The following is an 18,623-nucleotide window of genomic DNA, read 5'->3' as shown; positions in this document are numbered from 1 at the left end:
GACCTGGATGCAGGAGACAACTCCTCAAAAGTAAGCGCGTTGGAGACAACTCCCCAAGAGTAAGAGGTTATCTGTTTTCCCTCCTAGCATCCACGGCCGTTATACCACCCTCTGCTGTGATCGGGGATATTCACACCGACCCCGGGTGACAGCCATGGACGGTGAAGATCCAGAGGAGAGGCCGATAGCACTAAACATGATCTCTTTGCTCGGGGCACACAGATCACCCCCAGGCTGTGGAGCGCTGCAGTGCAGCTAGGAATCCTGGTAACTGGTGGCGACTTTCAGGAGAATGTCGGTATTGCGCATCATGAGAGCGCTGTGTCAACACGCTGTTACCTAAAGATTTTATATTTAATTATATCGTGAAAGGTTTTTCTGTGTATTATAATGGTGATGAAGCGGAGGGGCGATTTCATTCCACAAGTCTTACCTGCTTCTAATCCCGGCTCCATCACCCCCGGTGCAGCCTGGCACTGGATGTTGTACATGGTCTCATACGAATCACTTTCAATCAACTGGTCACCTGGCCTAAGAATGAATGAACAAGGGTAAAATTCATCAGTACCGAACCCCAACACGACTGCTATGTACGTCACCCCAAGGGTAATGTGTGCTCACCTCAGCCCAGGGGTCAGCACTTCCACTGGCCTCTTGGACTCGCATTTCGGTACCACAGGGGGAATAACCGGTCGAGAAGACGGGCACATATATTCTGAATCGTCAGCACTTTCTGAATGATCTCCTAATGGAGGTTTTGGCACTGGGAATGGCCTATAATGAAAGAGGACGGGGAAAAGAAATAAATGACAAAGAGCCAAGACTGCAGAAGAGGCCATCAGCCCACACTCATCACACAAGACCCCACCACACCAAGTCCACTCTCCTGGGTGGAATTCAATGAGATCCTGCCAAAGCACCAGAAAGACACGGGGCAATTAGCACCAAGTAATGTAGGGTGCAAAAAAAAAAAAAGGCAAGATGACGTAGAGGATCTGTGCCCAGAACAGTATTACTTCAATATGTAGCTCCAGATTAACCTCATGAACAAACGGTACACAGACTATTGTCTCACTGCCATATTCTTAAAGCCTGATCTTCATTATTTCATCACAGCTTTGTGAAGCTTTTTTTTTTTGCAAGGTGAGCTGTAGAAGGTACCATTTTGGTGATTATACAACTTTTTAATCTTTTTAGGAGATGACATTAGTAAAGCCAGCAATTTATTTTTTTATATAAGTGGTGATACTAAATGTGAATTTATACTTGGAGGAAAGCAACGGACTATTTGCTGAAACGCGTTGTATGTAACCAACAGGAGCTCTCTAATATTTTATTTTAATAATAAAATTAATTCACTGACGGAGCCTGTCAATCCATCACTAGCGCTCATTAAGACCGAACTTCATTTTTTATTAAATGTGAATTTTGGAATTTATCTTTGCGTCAGATAAAAAAAAAAACAAACAAAAAAAAAAAAAACGATATACAGAAAACATTTCAATGGCTACTATTGGCTGTATAGAAAAAAGATGACAAAATACATTTCAAGTTTTTATATTAAGCATTTGACATTTTTTGTTGAGGATTGTTTAAAGAGAATCTGTTGGCAGGTTTTTGCTACCTCATCTGAGAGCAGCGTGATGTAGGCAAAAGGGATCCTGATTTCAACAATGTGTCACTTAGATTACTGGGTGCAGAATATTTAGCTTTAGTGATGTAGCAGAGCTGAGAGCTTGCCCGCCCACTCCAGCCTCTCTATAGAGATTGTACATTTAAAGTGAGGTGTCAGAGGAAGGGGCGTACTGGACTGTAAAAGCAGGTAACATTGTGGTCTGCTGCTTAAACATACATAGCAAATAAACAACAGATTGGACCTTGACAAAACAAATATCCCTGAATTGTCTATGTTAACCCTTGCAGCATGCTGGCTTCAAAACCTGCTAACAAATTCCCTTTAATGTTTTCATGATTGTAACAAAAAAAAAAAAACAAAAACAAAAAAAAAAAAGACACAACTGAAAATAAACTTTTCACTCTAGTCACTGCGCTTCACAAAGGTTTCATAATGCAATAACTGCTGAAAAGTGACCTTTACAGAGCAGGAATTCTCATCAGAGGCAGGATTACAAACATAAGGTAACCCCTATTTATATTATACCACAAAAGTGAGTACATCCCTCACTTTTTTTTTAAAAAAAATATTTCATTATAGATTTTCATGGGATCTGACACTTTGATACAATGTACAGTAGCCAGTGTGCAGCTTGTATAACAGTGTAAATTTAGTGTACTCTCTTGTGATGGTGGAATATGTGAGTGGTGCCCTGTTCATTCTGTGTATTCCTTGTGTGTACATTGCCCGGTTTGCAGGTTAATAACCCCCTGCTGGGCTTTTGTCCCCAAGTCTGGGGGAGGGGGGGCCTGGGATCCACCCAAACTCTCTGCTTACCTGGGGGATTATTCAGTCTGGCTAAGAACATCGAGAGAAGCAGGAAGATTCATCCTCTGTGGGAGAAGCTGAGGCTCACCAGAGATACCTGGATATATATCGCTTACTGGACTATATCCATGTTTCTGGACTATTTTACCCTGTGTATGGTGGATTATTTTATGGACTCTCTGATTTGCTTGGAATAAATGTTCTTTAGATTGTCACTCATCTCTCGCTCTGTTGATTGCGTAAAATGGGAGAAGGACTCTGACACCTATAAATAACTCTACACACAGCCATTAATATCTAAATAGCTCCTAACAAATGGGAGTACACACCAAAGTGAAAATGGCCAAATCGTGCCCAAAGTGTGAATATTATCTGTGGCCACCATTATTTTCCAGCACTGCCTTAGCTCTCTTGGGCACGGAGTTCACTACAGCTTCACAGGAGCTGCTGGATCCTCTTCCATCCTCCATGACAACAACACAGAGCTGGTAGATGTTAGACACCTTGTGCTCCTCCATCTTGTTTGAGGAAGCTCCACAGATGCTCAATAGGGTTTAGGTCTGGAGACGCTTGGCCAGTCCAGCACCTTTAGGCTATGTGTCCACAGGAGAATGTAGCTGCGGATTTTTCTGCATCAAAATCCGCAGCTTTCCCGCAAAATCCGCACCTTTTCAAAGGTGCGGAATTGCCGCGGATTTTTTTTTTTTCCCAATTTTAAAGCCAAAATCCGGATGAAAATCCGCAACAATAATTGACATGTTGCAGATTTTTCCGGATCAAAATCTGCATGAAAACCGCTGCGGAAAAATCCGCAGCGTGGGCACAGCATTTACAAAATGCCATAGAAATGGCTGGGAAGTGCCTGAGCTGCAGATTTTCGGGAAATCCGCGGCTTTTCCGCGAGAAATCCGCGGCAAAATCCGCGCATTTTCCGCAGCGTGGGTACATAGCCTAACTCTCAGTTTCTTTAGCAAGGCAGTGGTCGTCTTGGAGGTGTGTCTGGGGTCGTTATGTTATAATACTGCCCTGCGGTCCAGTTTCCGAAGGGAGGGGATCATGCTTTGCCTCAGTATGACAGTACATGTTTGGCATTCATGGATTTCTAAATGAACTGTAGCCCTCACAGCAGGCAGCACTCATGCAGTGCCAAAAACCATGACACTCCCACCACCATGCCTGACTGTAGGCAGGACACACTTGTCTTTGTGCTCCTCACCTGGTTGACACCATCTGACCCAAATAACTATTGTGGTCTCATCAGACCACAGGACATGGTCCCAGTAATCCATGTTGTTAATCTGTTTGTTTCCAGCAAACTGTTCGCAGACTTTTTTGTGCAACATCTGTATAAGGCTAAGAACACATGGGCATTTAACATCTGATGCGTTATGCTAATGACCCCCGCCTCCTGCTCTACTGCGAGTGTAATCAGAGTGTCATACTGTGATGCGATCCTGCAAGCGGAGCACAGCTGCAGAGGAGAGGGAGGGACTAATCTAACCATCTCCTCCATTATCAGCTGATGTGATTATTGCACTGCACTCCGGTGTAATGAGAGTACAGTGCGATGTTTCTCTTGCACCTATAGACCTGTATGGGTGCAAGTGAAAACAAATTGGATTCCACGCACAGCATGCTGTGATTGTTTTCTTGGTCCGATTAGGGCTGAGAAAAAAAAAAAAAAAAAAAACTGCTCATGGGAGTGGCCTCAGAGTAGCATGGATTAGAGTGGAATGCGATTTTTTTTATCGCATTCCACTCACTCCATTTTACTTGTCATGTGTCCTTAGCTTAACAGTCTTCCTTCTGGGATGACAGCCATGCAGACCAATTTGAAGAAGTGTGTAGCATATGACATGAGCGCTGACAGTCTGACCCCCCCACCTCTGTAGCAATGCTGGCAGCACTCCTACATTTATTTTGACAAGACGACCTCTGGATATGATGCTGCGCACGTGCACTCAACTTCTTTGGTCGTCCATGGTGAGGCCAGTTCTAAGTGGAACCTGTCTTGTTATCCGCTGTATGGTCTTGGCCACCGTGCTGCAGCTCAGTCTCAGGGTGGTGGGATTCTTCTTATAGCCTCGACCATCTTTATGGAGAGCAACAATTATTTTTTTCACATCTTCAGAGAATTTTTTGCTTTGAGGAGCCATGCTGAACTTAAAGTGACCAGTATGAGAGATTGTGTGAGCGATAACACCAAATATAAACACACATGCTCCCCATTCACACCTGATACCTTGTAAGGCTTTGTGTCCACGTTGCGCTTGTCCCTGCAGAAATTTCTGCAGTGATTTGAACAGCACACGTGCGCTTCAAATCGCTGCAGATACACTGCATAATGAATGCAGTGAAAAGCCGATTTCATGCGCTCTAGATGCAGTCCCCACCATAGAGCGGGAGCTGCATCCAAGGCGCACGGAATAAGTGACATGTTGCTTTTTAGAACTCAGCGATTTGGCAGCATGCAAATCACTGCGTTCTAAAATGCAACATGCGCATAGATTATGCACAATCTTAATAGATTGTGCTGGGGACGCAGGCAATTACGTTGCAGTGCAATACGCAGCGTAACTGCATGCAATACGCACACATGGGCACAGAGCTTAACACTAATGAGTCACATCACACTGGGGTGGGAAAATGGCTATTGGGCACAATTTGGCCATTTTCACTTAGAGGTGTACTTTTGTTGCCAGCAGTTTAGACATTAATAGCTGTGCGCTGAGTTATTTAGAAAGCACCAAATTTACAATTATACAATGTAAAGTAGTCAGTGTACGGCTTGTATAACAAAGTGTCATATCTTCAGTGTTGGCCTATGAAAAGATCTAATAAAATATTTACAAAAATGTGAGGGGTGCACTCACTTTTGTAATATATTGTATAAAATTAACATCATTCACAATAGGCGATGATCACTGCTCACATCCTCCCTCTCTCTGCACAAGAACCTCTGCGCAGGTCCCTGAGTGTAACTAGAAAACTGTCCCATATAAGTCATTGAACATCTTCAGCCTCCCTATGGTCCACGTTGCCCATGTTAACTAGACATGATGGACGGCCCCGTGACCAAAGTACAGAAAGAAGGGAATTTTGTTTACTTACCGTAAATTCCTTTTCTTCTAGCTCCAATTGGGAGACCCAGACAATTGGGTGTATAGCTATTGCCTCTGGAGGCCACACAAAGTATTACACTTAAAAGTGTAAGGCCCCTCCCCTTCTGGCTATACACCCCCAGTGGGATCACTGGCTCACCAGTTTTAGTGCCAAAGCAAGAAGGAGGAAAGCCAATAACTGGTTTAAAGACCAATTCAATCCGAGGAAACATCGGAGAACTGAACCATACCACATGAACAACATGTGTACCCGAAAAAACAGAAAAACCCCGAGAAAACAGGGCGGGTGCTGGGTCTCCCAATTGGAGCTAGAAGAAAAGGAATTTACGGTAAGTAAACAAAATTCCCTTCTTCTTTGTCGCTCCATTGGGAGACCCAGACAATTGGGATGTCCAAAAGCAATCCCTGGGTGGGTAAAAGAATACCTCATGATAGGGCCGTCAAACGGCCCTCTCCTACAGGTGGCCAACCGCCGCCTGAATGACTTATCTACCTAGGCTGGCGTCTGCCGAAGCGTAGGTATGCATCTGATAATGCTTGGTAAAAGTAAGTAGACTCGACCAGGTGGGTGCCTGACACACCTGCTGAGCCGTAGCCTGGTGCCGTAATGCCCAGGATGCACCCACGGCTCTGGTAGAATGGGCCTTCGGCCTTGAGAGAACCAGAAGCCCAGTAGAACTGTAGGTTTCAAGAATTGGTTCCTCGAGCCCCCGAGCAAGGGTGGATCTGGAAGCTTGCGACTGTTTACGCCGACCAGCGACAAGGACAAAGAGTGCATCCGGGTGACGCAGGAGCGCCATGCGGGAAGTAGAACCTGAGTGCTCTCACCAGAACCAACAGATGCAAATCTTTCTGAAATTGATGGACTGGACGAGGACACAAAGAAGGTGAGGTGATATCCTGATTGATATGAAAATGGGATACCACCTTAGGGAGAAATTCCGGAACCGGACGCAGAACTACCCTGTCCTGGTGAAGGACCAGGAAGGGAGTTTGTATGAGAGCGTTGCTAGCTCGGAAACTCTCCTAAGAGACGAGACCGTTACTAGAAGGCCACTTCCCGTGAAAAACGGGAAGGGAGACATCCTTCAAAGGCTCGAAAGGCGGCATCTGGAGAGCAATTAGAACCTTGTTCAGATCTCAGGGCTCTAACGGCCGCTTGTACGGAGTGCTGAGAAGACAAACTCCCCGTAGGAACGTGCGTACCTGAGGAAGTCGTCGTTTCTGAAAAAATACAGATAGCGCTGAGACTTGTCCCTAAAGGGAACTGAGCGACAACCCATTTTCCTACCTAGATTGCAGGAAGGAAGGAAACATAGACGATGCAACCGGCCAGGGAGAAACACCCTGCGCCGAGCACCGAGATAAGAACATCTTCCACGTCCTGTGGTCAATCTTGGCGGACGTTGGTATGCTAGCCTGTCTCATGGTGGCAACCACGTCCTGAGGTAATCCTGACGACACTAGGTTCCAGGACTCAATGCCACACCATCCGGTTGAGGGCCGTAGAATTCAAATGGAAGAATGGCCCTTGAGACAGCCAGTCTGATTGGTCTGGTAGTGCCCCCGGTTAGCCTACCGTGAGGCACCACAGAACCGAGTACCACAACATCCTCGGCCAATTTGTAGCGACGAGGATGGCGCGGCCGCAGTCGGTCTTGATCTAGCGCAGTACTCTGGGCAACAATGCCAGAGGTGGCACCTAAGGTAGCTGGAACTGCGACCAATGCTGAACTAAGGCGTTTGCCGCCAGAGCTCGATGATTGTGAAACCGTGCCATGAAGCTGGCACATTGTTGTTGTGCCGTGACGCCATTAGATCGACGTCCGGCCTCTGTCAGCGGCGCCAGATCTCCTGAAACCCGTCCGGGTGAGGAGACCATACTCTTTCGGCCACACCTCAGCGACTTAGGAAGTCAGCTTCCTAGTTTCCACACTTGGGATGTGAATTGTGGATATGGTGGATGCCGCGTCTTCCACCCACATCAGAATCTGCCGGACTTCCTGGAAGGCTTGCCGGTTGCGCGTTCTTCCTTGGTGGTTGATGTATGCCACCGCTGTGGAGCTGTCCGACTGAAGTCGGATATGCTTGCTTTCCAGCCGCTGTTGGAAGGATTGTAGGGCAAGATACACTGCTCTGTGTTCAAGAACATTGATCTGAAGAGTGGACTCTTGCTGAGTCCACGTACCCTGAGCGCTGTAGTGGAGAAAAACTGCTCCCCACCCTGATAGACTCGCGTCTGTCGTAACTATCGCCCAGGACGGGGATAGGAAGGACCTTCTTTTTGACCAAGAGGTGAGAAGAAGCCACCACCGTAGAGATTCCTTGGCCGCCTGAGAAAGAACGACGACTCTGTTGAGGGACGTCGACTCCTCGTCCCATTGGCGGAGAATGTCCCATTGTAGTGGACGCAGTAAAACTGCGCGAAAGGAACTGCCTCCATTGCTACCATCTTACGTAGGAAGTGCATGAGGCGTCTCAATGTGTGCGACTGGTTCTTAAAGAAGAGCTTGCAGCCCGTAGTGAATGCTGTTTGTCTAGCGGCAGCATCACTATCGCTGAGAGAGTAAGAAACTCTATGCCTAGATATGTTATCGATAGGGTCGGGGTCGGATCTGACTTTAAAAAGTTGATGATCCACCCAAAACTCTAGAGAGTCTCCAGCGCAACGTTCGGGCAGTGTTGGCATGTTTCCTAAGAGAGTGCCTTGACAAGTAGATCGTCTAAATACGGGACCACAGAGTGACCCTGAGAGTGCAGGACTGTGACTACTGCTGCCCTGACCTTGGCGAAGACCAGTTGGACTGTCGCTAGCCGGAAGGTAGAGCTACGAACAGAGGGTGTTCGTCTCCTATAACGAAGCGTAGAAACGCTAGTGCTCTGGATCAATCGGCACGTGTGGATAAGCATCCTTGATGCCTAATGATGCTAGGAAATATCCTTGGGACCTTGAGGCGATGACATGGCGGAGGGATTCCATCCGGAACCGCCTGGTGTCCACGAGCTTGCTGAGCATTTTTAGATCCAGAACGGGACGGAACGGCCCGTTGTTATAGGTACCGCAAAGAATTTGGGGTAAAAACCGTGACCTTGTTCCTGAAGAGGAACGGGGGTCATCACTCTTTCTGCCTATAGAGTGCACCCTGTTTGCAGAAGAGCAGCGGCCCGGCCGGGAGGTGGAGAAATTCTGAAGAATCGAGTTGGAGGACGAGAAGTGAGCTCTATCCTGTACCCGTGAGACAGAATGTCTCACACTCAATGGTCATTGACCTATGGCAGCTAAATATCGCCAAGGCGGGAGAGCCTGCTACCGACCGAGGCCGCAAGTCATGAGGAAGCCGCCTTGGAAGCGGGTTTTCAGACTGTCGCTTTTTTGGGCGAGACTGAGCCCGCTAAGAATCTTAGCTCCTCTGATCCTTTTGAGTCCACATTGGACGAGGAAAAATGGGACCTGCCCGAGCCTCGAAAAGGCCGAAAACCCCGACTGCCTCTTGCTCTGTTGGGGTTTGTTGTGTCCGGGCTGAGGAAAGGATGAATCCTTACCCCTGGACTGTTTGATGGTTACATCCAACGCTCACCAAACAGTCGGTCAGCAGAAAAAGGCAACTGGTTAGGCAACCTTTTTTGGAAGCAGAATCTGCCTTCCATTCACTTAACGAGCAGACCAGGCTCTGCTTAAAAACACGGAGTAGCGGAGGCTACCGCCGCACGGTTCGCAGAGTCCAGGACAACCTGAATCGCGTAAGAAACAAATGCAGACATTTGAGAGGTTAAGGATGCCACCTGCGGCACAGATGTACGTGTAACCGTGTCAATCTGTGTAAGACAAGCTGAAATAGCTTGGAGTGCCCCAAGGGAGAGAATGCCGGAGCCAACGGTGCGCCGACAGCCTCATAGATGGCTTTCGACCAGAGATCCATCTGTCTGTCAGTGGCATCTTTGAGTTTGCAGTTCCATCTCCCACTGCAACTATGGATCTAGCTACAAGCCTGGAGATTGGAGGATGCCGCTCGGGACATTGGGTCCAGTCCTTGACCAAGTCAGGGGACAGGGATAACGTGTATCCTAAGCCGTTTGGAGAAGCGCATATCTGGATAAGCGTGGTGTTCCTGGACTGCCTCTCTGAAGGCAGAGTGGTCTAGAAAAATACGTGAAGCTGACTCCTCCACTGGAGGAGCTGTGAGAAATAACCCACATTCTATAGATGGACGCTATAAGATTATTTACTATGGCGTCACAATCAGGTGTATCCAGATTGAGAGCGGTCTCAGGATCAGAATCCTGAGCCGCTACTTCCGCCTCATTACACAGCGAGTCCTTCTGTTAGGACCCTGATGAAACCGAGGCCGCTCATAGCGAGCCCACTTAGGCTGTCTGGGACTGACGTCCGTGCAGAGCCGTGACTCTGGGATGCGTGTGACATTCCCGGAGCTGTTAGTTATTCACACTGAGGGGGGCCATGGATCAATGATTCAACAGTGCCCATATTGTGAGAGACATGTCCGGACTGCTAGGCTTCTAGTATCATAGCCATAGTCTCAGAAAAACTGTCAGTAAATACTGCAGACACCGTCCTCATCCCCTGGCCATTAGTGCATACAATGGGAGTCTATGTACCTGCCGGCCGTATAGCCGTACATGCTGTACCAGCTGTATAGAAAAACATGTGGTTCTGCACCTTTGTTTTACACAGAGAATATGCTGATAACTCCTCCGCATAATCCAGGAGGGTATATACAACGTGCGACCAAACAGTGCAATGTATATAGTACAAGCATATCTATAAGTGCACTTCTGCACTAGTGGGGTTAGCACCACAGGTGCTGCTTAACGCCTGTTACAGCGATTGTGTGACTATCAGAATGCCAGGGTCTTCCACACTTGTCTCTGTATCGTACAGAAACTGACACTAATGGCTGCCGGTGTCCTTGTAGAGAAGGAAGCCGTGGGCGTGCCTGAGAAAGTGCGGGAATCCGGATTCACAGTGCACACAGTGAGAGGGGTGGAGTATGCAAAACATACTCCAGCTCTCAGCTCTGCTCTATGCAGCGTCACGCCCCTACCCTGACTGTCAGGGCTGTGGGCGGTAACGAAGGGAGCTAGGCCCAGAAGCCGGGGACTCGAGTTAACAGCGCGGCCGCCGTAAAAGCGCGGGCCGCGCTGAAGTCCCCGGCGCACCACAAGTGCCAGCCGCGCCGCAGTTCCAGCGGCCGGCGCGACCGATTCATAGAAGTGGCCAGCGTCCCGCCCCTCTCCTGACTGGCAGGTCTGGGGGCGGGAACGAACGGAAGCAGGCCGCAATAACCGGGGACTCTAGTTATCAGCGCGGCCGCCGTAAAAGCGCGGGCCGCGCTGAAGTCCCCGGCGCACCACAAGTGCCAGCCGCGCCGCTGCCAGCGGCCGGCGCGACCGATTCCTGGAAGTGGCCAGCGTCCCGCCCCTCTCCTGACTGGCAGGTCTGGGGGCGGGAACGAACGGAAGTAGGCCGCAAAAGCCGGGGACTCTAGTTATCAGCGCGGCCGCCGTAAAAGCGCAGGCCGCGCTGAAGTCCCCGGCGCACTACAAGTGCCAGCCGCGCCGCAGTCCCAGCGGCCGGCGCGACCAATTCCCATAAGTGAGCCTGCTTCAGCAAAGCTGAATGAGGCCATGGCACAGGCGCCGCAGCGCTGATGTCCCCCGGCGCACTACAACACCCAGCATGCTGCGGTGTGAGCGCCAAATGCACGGGGACACAGAGTACCTTGAGGAAGCAGGGCCATGTCCCTGATGTACTCCGCTCCATCCAGCATCTTCTCCAGGGGCTGTAGATGGAGCACGGTCTCAGTGCCTGGAGACCGGTAAATCCCACTTCACCCAGAGCCCTGTAAAAAAGGGATGGGGAAGGAATCAGCATGTGGGCTCCTGCCGCCGTACCCGCAATGGGTACCTCAACCTTACAAACACCTCCGACATACAGTGGGGTGAGAAGGGAGCATGCTGGGGACACTATATGTGTCCTCTTTTCTTCCATCCGACATAGTCAGCAGCTGCTGCTGACTAAAAAGTGGAGCTATGCGTGGATGTGTTGCCTCCTTCGCACAAAGCACAAAACTGGTGAGCCAGTGATCCCACTGGGGGTGTATAGCCAGAAGGGGAGGGGCCTTACACTTTTAAGTGTAATACTTTGTGTGGCCTCCAGAGGCAATAGCTATACACCCAATTGTCTGGGTCTCCCAATGGAGCGACAAAGAAATAAAGAAATCTACAACCAGCAAATAAAAACCAATACACCGTAATATACCTACTGCTGGGCCTGAGCGAGCAGTGCACACAGATCATCTAGATGTTACGGAATTAGTTTTGTTCAGAGCTGTGTTTTTTTGTTTTTGTTTTTTTTAGAGTACCGGTCACCAGGCCTCATGGGCAGCTTTTGATATTTTATTATCGCCGGTCCAGAATTCTCCATTTTTTTTTTTTATCTGCTCCATGGTTCAGTAGATATGGGCTTTTTTATTTAGTGCAAATATTTATCAATCTTTAACAAGGGTGCGTGGCTCACTGGATTAACTGACCGCGTTCTGTTAGGGAAATCTGCATAATTATCCTATAAGCCACACCCACTTGGCAAAAATTATAAAGATTTGCACTAAATAAAATGACCCTTATCTCTGTAACCATATGGTGCTTTTAAAAAGAAAAAAACAAAAAACAAATTAAATACAGAATATTCAGAACATAAGGGGAATTAAAATCAGAGCAAAAAACGTGATGAGACCCGCAGTGGTGGTTCCTCCTTTAACCCTTCCAGGCTGCTCGAATGCAATTCTATGTGAATTTCCTCCAGTGACATTTCCGGCTTCAGAGCAGAGTTGAGCTAAACGCAGAAGATTTTGTGGCACAGTCGTGTGATGCAAGAGCATAATACTAAGAAGGAGAGCAGAACTTAATGACCACAGGTTCTTCTAGTAGCAGAATGGGCACATCACCATCTTGAAAAATTAAAGGGGTACTCAGGGAAGAAGAAAAATTCTAATGGCCGTGCCCCAAAGTATAAAGATGAGATCTAAAGTGTTGTTTCCCTTCCTCACACTACCTGTAATTCAGTGTGACGCTGGAGCTGCTCCTTGGTGCTCCCCTTCCCTTCTGGGATGTTACATCACAAAACAGGGGGTGCAGCCTGCCTCATGCTGCTCATACCAGCCACACCCCCAAAAACTGCTTCTGTGCAGCCCAAGAAGAGGGAGCAGGCCACGCACTCACCAGCCCCCTGATCTTGGACTGAATAGAAGCATTATCAGAGGGATGGTAGATACCACCAGCAGGTAGTAGGCCCCAACCCATGATGTGTGATGTAGCGACCCAGAGGAGAGGGGGAGCACCAAGGAGCAGCTCAAGCATTGCAGTGAATTACAGGTAGTGTGAAGAAGAAAACAGCCCTAAATCTCATCTTTATAGTTTTTGAGGGTATGGCCATTGAAATTTTTTTCATCATCTGGCAGGCGTACCCCTTTAGGGGGGAATGCATCATGTATTTAATTAAGGTTGTAATATCTAAACCTAAGTTATGTACATAAGAAACTGTGTATTGCCTTTTTGAAGGTAGACGTTTTCTTTTATACTTCAGAACATCCCATGATTTAGGTACAATGGGAGTATTCTACCCCATATGGTCTTTTAGGAACAGAAGCAAGGCTTTGCTTTACTACCCCACCCTCCATCAGCTGTGCATGGTATTACGACTTCCCATTCCCCCACAGACAAAACCCCCATATGTCTGTATGTATGTGAAGTCACAGACGTAGCATGTGCACATGACATCTATTAGATGCCAACTAACCCATATTGTTTTTTGAGGCAGAAGATGCTTCAGGAACCCCCCCCCCCCCCCCATCCCCAAGAAATTAGAATAACTTTACCTGGAGGCCAAGGAGTAGATGGCATTGGCAGAAGAGGATGGCTTCACTTTGGGATCATCAGTATCAAGCCCTGCAAACAGCTCCGCACATCCACTCTGAAAAATATGTTAAATGATCACACAAGGTTACATTTGAGTTAATTTTCAATACTACCTTGTGGATGAGAAAGGCATACATCTGATTAGGTACAATTAAGATCATGCGATAAACATCTTGGTAGCACTGTATTACCCATCAGCTTTGTTTCAGAACTTACTGTAGCAGCGTTGTCCAAGCTCTGTGTGCTACCATGGCGGTCTACCCTTTTATCATCAATATGTGAAGGCAACGTAAAGGGCAGAGAGTGTCTGTTGGTAAGCTCCTTGCCACCAGTCCATGGGTCACTGGCATTTAAGCTGGGCGTTGGAGCTTTAGGAACAGAACGCCAAGGATCCGGGCGACTTGAGGGAAGGGGAAGTGGCTTTTCTGCAGGGGTGGAGGGAAGAGGTCTCCTCTGAGGTCTGCTGTCACCAACCATTGAATGCGGCCTATCTGGGGGTGGAGGAGGTGGTAGGTCTCGAAGTGTGGGAGGGACAGGCAATGGTTTGTCTTTGTGATGTAAACTAGCGGATGCCTAAAGGAATACATAAAAATGGTATTTAAAAAAAATATTAAAATTACAAAAAAAAAAAATTATATACACAAACACAAGCAGAGAGCTTGAAGAATTACCTTCGAGCTTGTTGCAGGACTACATGCACCGGGTGGATTTGAAGTTCTTTGTTGGAGCAAATCTAAACGAGGGGGTACAGGTGGTAGAGCTGTCGGGGGAGCAATCGAAAGCGGAGACGGAGGCCTTTCAATCTAAAAGGAGGAGCCAGGATCTCAATGCATTGCCCACAATGGAATATCATACATCACACAAAGCACTTAGCAATATGTGTAATCCAACCAACCGACCTGTGTCATCCCAGCGCACCCTCGCATGTGCAGAGGAGAGGCACACGGCACCACACACAAGGTGGTGCCACCAGATACTCCTGTGCAGACCGGAACAGGAGGCGCCACACCCAAGATGGTGCCTCCCAAACGCTGCTGCACATGTGTAGCCTGAGACGCGTGGAGGTGGCTACGACCTCCCAAAGAGGGGCCACCGCATGCGCCTGCAGTCGAAGCACCCATGAGCCCACTGTGGTTCTTCCAGGGGACCCTTGCAGCTGCCAGATCCGACCGCCAGGGTTAAGATTGTGTTTTTTCATGGCCCTCCAGGGCCACAGCTATCCGGAGGTTCCCCATTCAAGGACAGGCAAACAACTGATGCGGGGAGAGGTACTGCTCTTTTAATCCTGTAGGTCTTCTGTCCTTGAAGGGTGGATCCCTCTCTCGTGGTGCCGTCATAGGGTGTAGGAAAAAAAATCTAATCAAAGATACAACCCATAAAAATAGTAAGACAAACCTTGGCCCCAGCTAACATGAAGAGGGAATCATTTCCGTCATCGTCATCATCTTCATAACAAGGCGATGGAACCCCGTCCAGACAGTGGCGTAACATTTCTGCCATACCACCGCCTCTAGGGTCAAAGGGATCCACTACAATAGGTTCTGTTCCTTTTATTTCACAGCGGCAGAAAGGACACCCCTGGCCTTCTGACTCCTGACAGAGGAGAGAGTACAATGAGAAGACTCCTTAAGGAAGACAACAGTGTTCCAAGAAGATGAAACACTCACCTGCCAGGAAGTGAGGCACAGCGTGCACATGAGATGCCCACAGGGTTCAATCTTTACATCTTTATCATTCTCAGCACATATCTTACAGAGCTGGAAGGTGGAGCCCATCTCACAATACAGCTCATACTGCTCCTGGAGAAGAAAGCAAAGGGTCAACATAATAGCAGCAGCAGCGAGGGCGTCCGACCACTCCGGGCCAGCAGCAGCCTTGCTTTCCCATATCAGCTGACCTGAGTAACTTTGATGTGGTCCTGAGGTGTGGGTTCACATAGGCCGGTCAAATCTGGGTTCTGACTTCGACCGTCTGGAAATAGATAGCTGCAAGAACAAAAAAAAGGGGAAAAAAAAAATGAAGTAAAATCTACTGGGCATCAGGATCTGGAACAGAGAGCAAAGCGTTCCTGCATATGAGCTTCTCTAAAGGACTTATTCCAGCAACTAGAGAACTGCAGCCATGTGTGCCGTCTGGAAGGAGATAGATTTTTTTTTTTACCATCTTTTGTTATTAAAGAAGCTCAGAATTTTCATATTCAATATCAATAAACTCGCTGTGTAATTTATTTAATGTCACCTCAGTTACATCTACACCTGTAGGCAAGGGCAAAACGATCGCAGTCACGATCAGACTTGGGGTTTCAGGGAGCCCGATTACCTCAGCCAGTGGCGCACCACCAATGGCCGCAGGTCACACGACCGCTATGGGGCCCAGTGCCCCCGCCAAGGAGCGCACATTCAATTGTATTGGCATCACAGATATCTATACAATTTAAAGCAATGATGATGATGAGAGCATGAGCGGCGCGCTGCCTTACTCATCATTCTCCTGTTCTGTCTGCGGCGCTCTGACAGCTCAGCACAGCGGAGCATGATGACGTCACTACTGCGCACTGTGCGGAGATGTGTAGAGCTGCAGAACAGCGGATATGCTGAGGAGACCCAAGCAGCAGGGGAACGAGGAGAAGAGAGTATTGATTTAATCACAGTGGCCAGACTACTATGGGGCTGTATGCTACTATATGGCGGAATATAAGGGTTTAATACTACTATATGGCGGAATATTAGGGTTTAATACTACTATATGGAGGAATATAGGGAGGACTATGGGGAGTGTATTATAATATATGGACGACTATGGGGAGTGTATTATACTATATGGAGGACTATAGGGAGCGCATTATAATACAAGGAGGACTATGGGGAGTGTATTATAATATATGGACGACTATAGGGAGTGTATTGTAATATATGGAGGACTATGGGGAGTTTATTTTAACATATGAAGGACTAAGGAAGTGCATTATAATATGGAGAACTAGGGGGAGTGCATTATAATATATAGAGGACTATGGGGAGCACATTATAATATATAGAGGACTATGGGGAGCACATTATAATATATGGAGGACTATAGGGAATGTATTATAATATATAGAAGACTATGGGGAGTGTATTATAATCTATAAAGGACTATGGGGAGTGCAATAAAATATATGGAGGACTATGGGGACCGTATTATAAAATATGGATTGACTATGGTGAGTATATGATAACATATGGAGGACTAGGAGATGCATAACAAGATTGGATACTATATCGGGATATCAGAAGTATGGGAAAGCTGGGTGCTGCGTTAAAGAGCCAAGTGTTAGCGTAATTACCCTTTACCCCGAGTGGGACAGGGACGAGAGGGGGGAGGAGGGGGGGGGGGGGGGGGGACTCCAGGTCCAAATTCTGCACCGGGGCCATCAAACTCTACTTACGCCACTGCCTATAGGTCATGGGTCTTGTGATCTCCAGTCTGAAACCCAGTTCGGTGAGAACTTCAGGGCAATATCTAATCCCTCTTGACAGCTCCCTCTCCCCCTGTTTGTGATCCTATGCTGCTGAAGATCTGGGTGAAAAGCCATCCAAAATAAAACCTGTCTTGGCCACTTAATATTATGTGCACATTACGTATTTGCTGCAGGCATTTCTGCATCTAAGACGTGTATCATAGCAAGAAAAAAAATACTGCATTTTTTGTGTTTTTTTTTAGTTAATACAGTGAGAAAAATGCTGAAAGAACAGACATGCTGCAAATCCGAATATGCTTCATATCTTCAAGGAAAAAATATGCAGCATGTGCACTAAATATCAGAAATCTCATTTCACTTTGTTGGGACAGTAGGAGGACATTTGTTGTCGAAAAATGCAACATTCACATGGCCTAACAGATTTTGCTTTAGACGGTTTCATAAATCTGTTTATTTCTGATTCATACAAGTGTGATATAGTAGGTGACACAGGTTAAAGCTGCATTAAGTAGAATACACAGACAGACTGCTGTATATACATCACATGGGATACACAGACTGCTATATATACACACACACACACACCACAAAGCATACACAGACAGCTCTACATGCATCACAAAACACCGACTGACTACATCACATGGAGACACAGACTGCAATATACATTACATAAGATACACAGAGTGCTGTGTACAACACATAGGAGACACACATATATACACACATCACATAGGCAACATACTACTGTGTATACATCACGTACACAGACATATTATATATAATATAAATTATATATATATATATATATATATATATATATTATATATATTTTACAGCAATCTGTCTCCTGTGTGAAGTATACCAAGCATCCAGTCTCCCCTTATTTATAGAGCAGTCTGTGAAGTGTAGACAACAGTCTGTCTTTGTGATGTGTGTGTATAATATACAGTGCCTACAAGTAGTATTCAACCCCCTGCAGATTTAGCAGGTTTGATAAATTAAAAAATTATAAAAAATTTTCAACATAAAAGTGTGGGTCAATTATTATTCAACCCCTAGGTTTAATATTTTGTGGAATAACCCTTGTTTGCAATTACAGCTAATAATCGTCTTTTATAAGACCTGATCAAGCCGGCACAGGTCTCTGGAGTTATCTTGGCTCACTCCTCCATGCAGATCTTCTCCAAGTTATCTAGGTTCTTTGGGTGTCTCATGTGGACTTTAATCTTGAGCTCCTTCCACAAGTTTTCAATTGGGTTAAGGTCAGGAGACTGACTAGGCCACTGCAACACCTTGATTTTTTCCCTCTTGAACCAGGCCTTGGTTTTCTTGGCTGTGTGCTTTGGGTCGTTGTCTTGTTGGAAGATGAAATGACGACCCATCTTAAGATCCTTGATGGAGGAGCGCAGGTTCTTGGCCAAAATCTCCAGGTAGGCCGTGCTATCCATCTTCCCATGGATGCGGACCAGATGGCCAGGCCCCTTGGCTGAGAAACAGCCCCACAGCATGATGCTGCCACCACCATGCTTGACTGCAGGGATGGTATTCTTGGGGTCGTATGCAGTGCCATCCAGTCTCCAAACGTCACGTGTGTGGTTGGCACCAAAGATCTCGATCTTGGTCTCATCAGACCAGAGAACCTTGAACCAGTCTGTCTCAG

General features: G+C 47.2%; 1 protein-coding gene across 1 annotated transcript in view; it reads right to left on the bottom strand.

Moving 5' to 3' along the window:
• The window catches only part of CBL (Cbl proto-oncogene), a 103,780-nt gene that overhangs the window by 17,658 nt on the left and 67,499 nt on the right, over positions 1-18,623 (bottom strand). Inside the window, exons 7-14 of the mRNA XM_075328863.1 lie at positions 15,398-15,485; positions 15,168-15,299; positions 14,896-15,093; positions 14,172-14,303; positions 13,717-14,073; positions 13,461-13,555; positions 622-774; positions 434-531 (exon numbers count right to left, since the gene is read on the bottom strand). Of these exons, the coding sequence (XP_075184978.1) occupies positions 434-531; positions 622-774; positions 13,461-13,555; positions 13,717-14,073; positions 14,172-14,303; positions 14,896-15,093; positions 15,168-15,299; positions 15,398-15,485 (1,253 nt within the window). The remainder of the gene's footprint in view (positions 1-433; positions 532-621; positions 775-13,460; positions 13,556-13,716; positions 14,074-14,171; positions 14,304-14,895; positions 15,094-15,167; positions 15,300-15,397; positions 15,486-18,623) is intronic.

The sequence above is a fragment of the Anomaloglossus baeobatrachus genome, chromosome 11 (assembly GCF_048569485.1).
Source record: "Anomaloglossus baeobatrachus isolate aAnoBae1 chromosome 11, aAnoBae1.hap1, whole genome shotgun sequence".
Lineage (NCBI taxonomy): Eukaryota > Metazoa > Chordata > Amphibia > Anura > Aromobatidae > Anomaloglossus > Anomaloglossus baeobatrachus.
The sequence above is the reverse complement of the archived record's forward strand: the minus strand, read 5'-3'. Positions and strand labels throughout refer to the sequence as shown.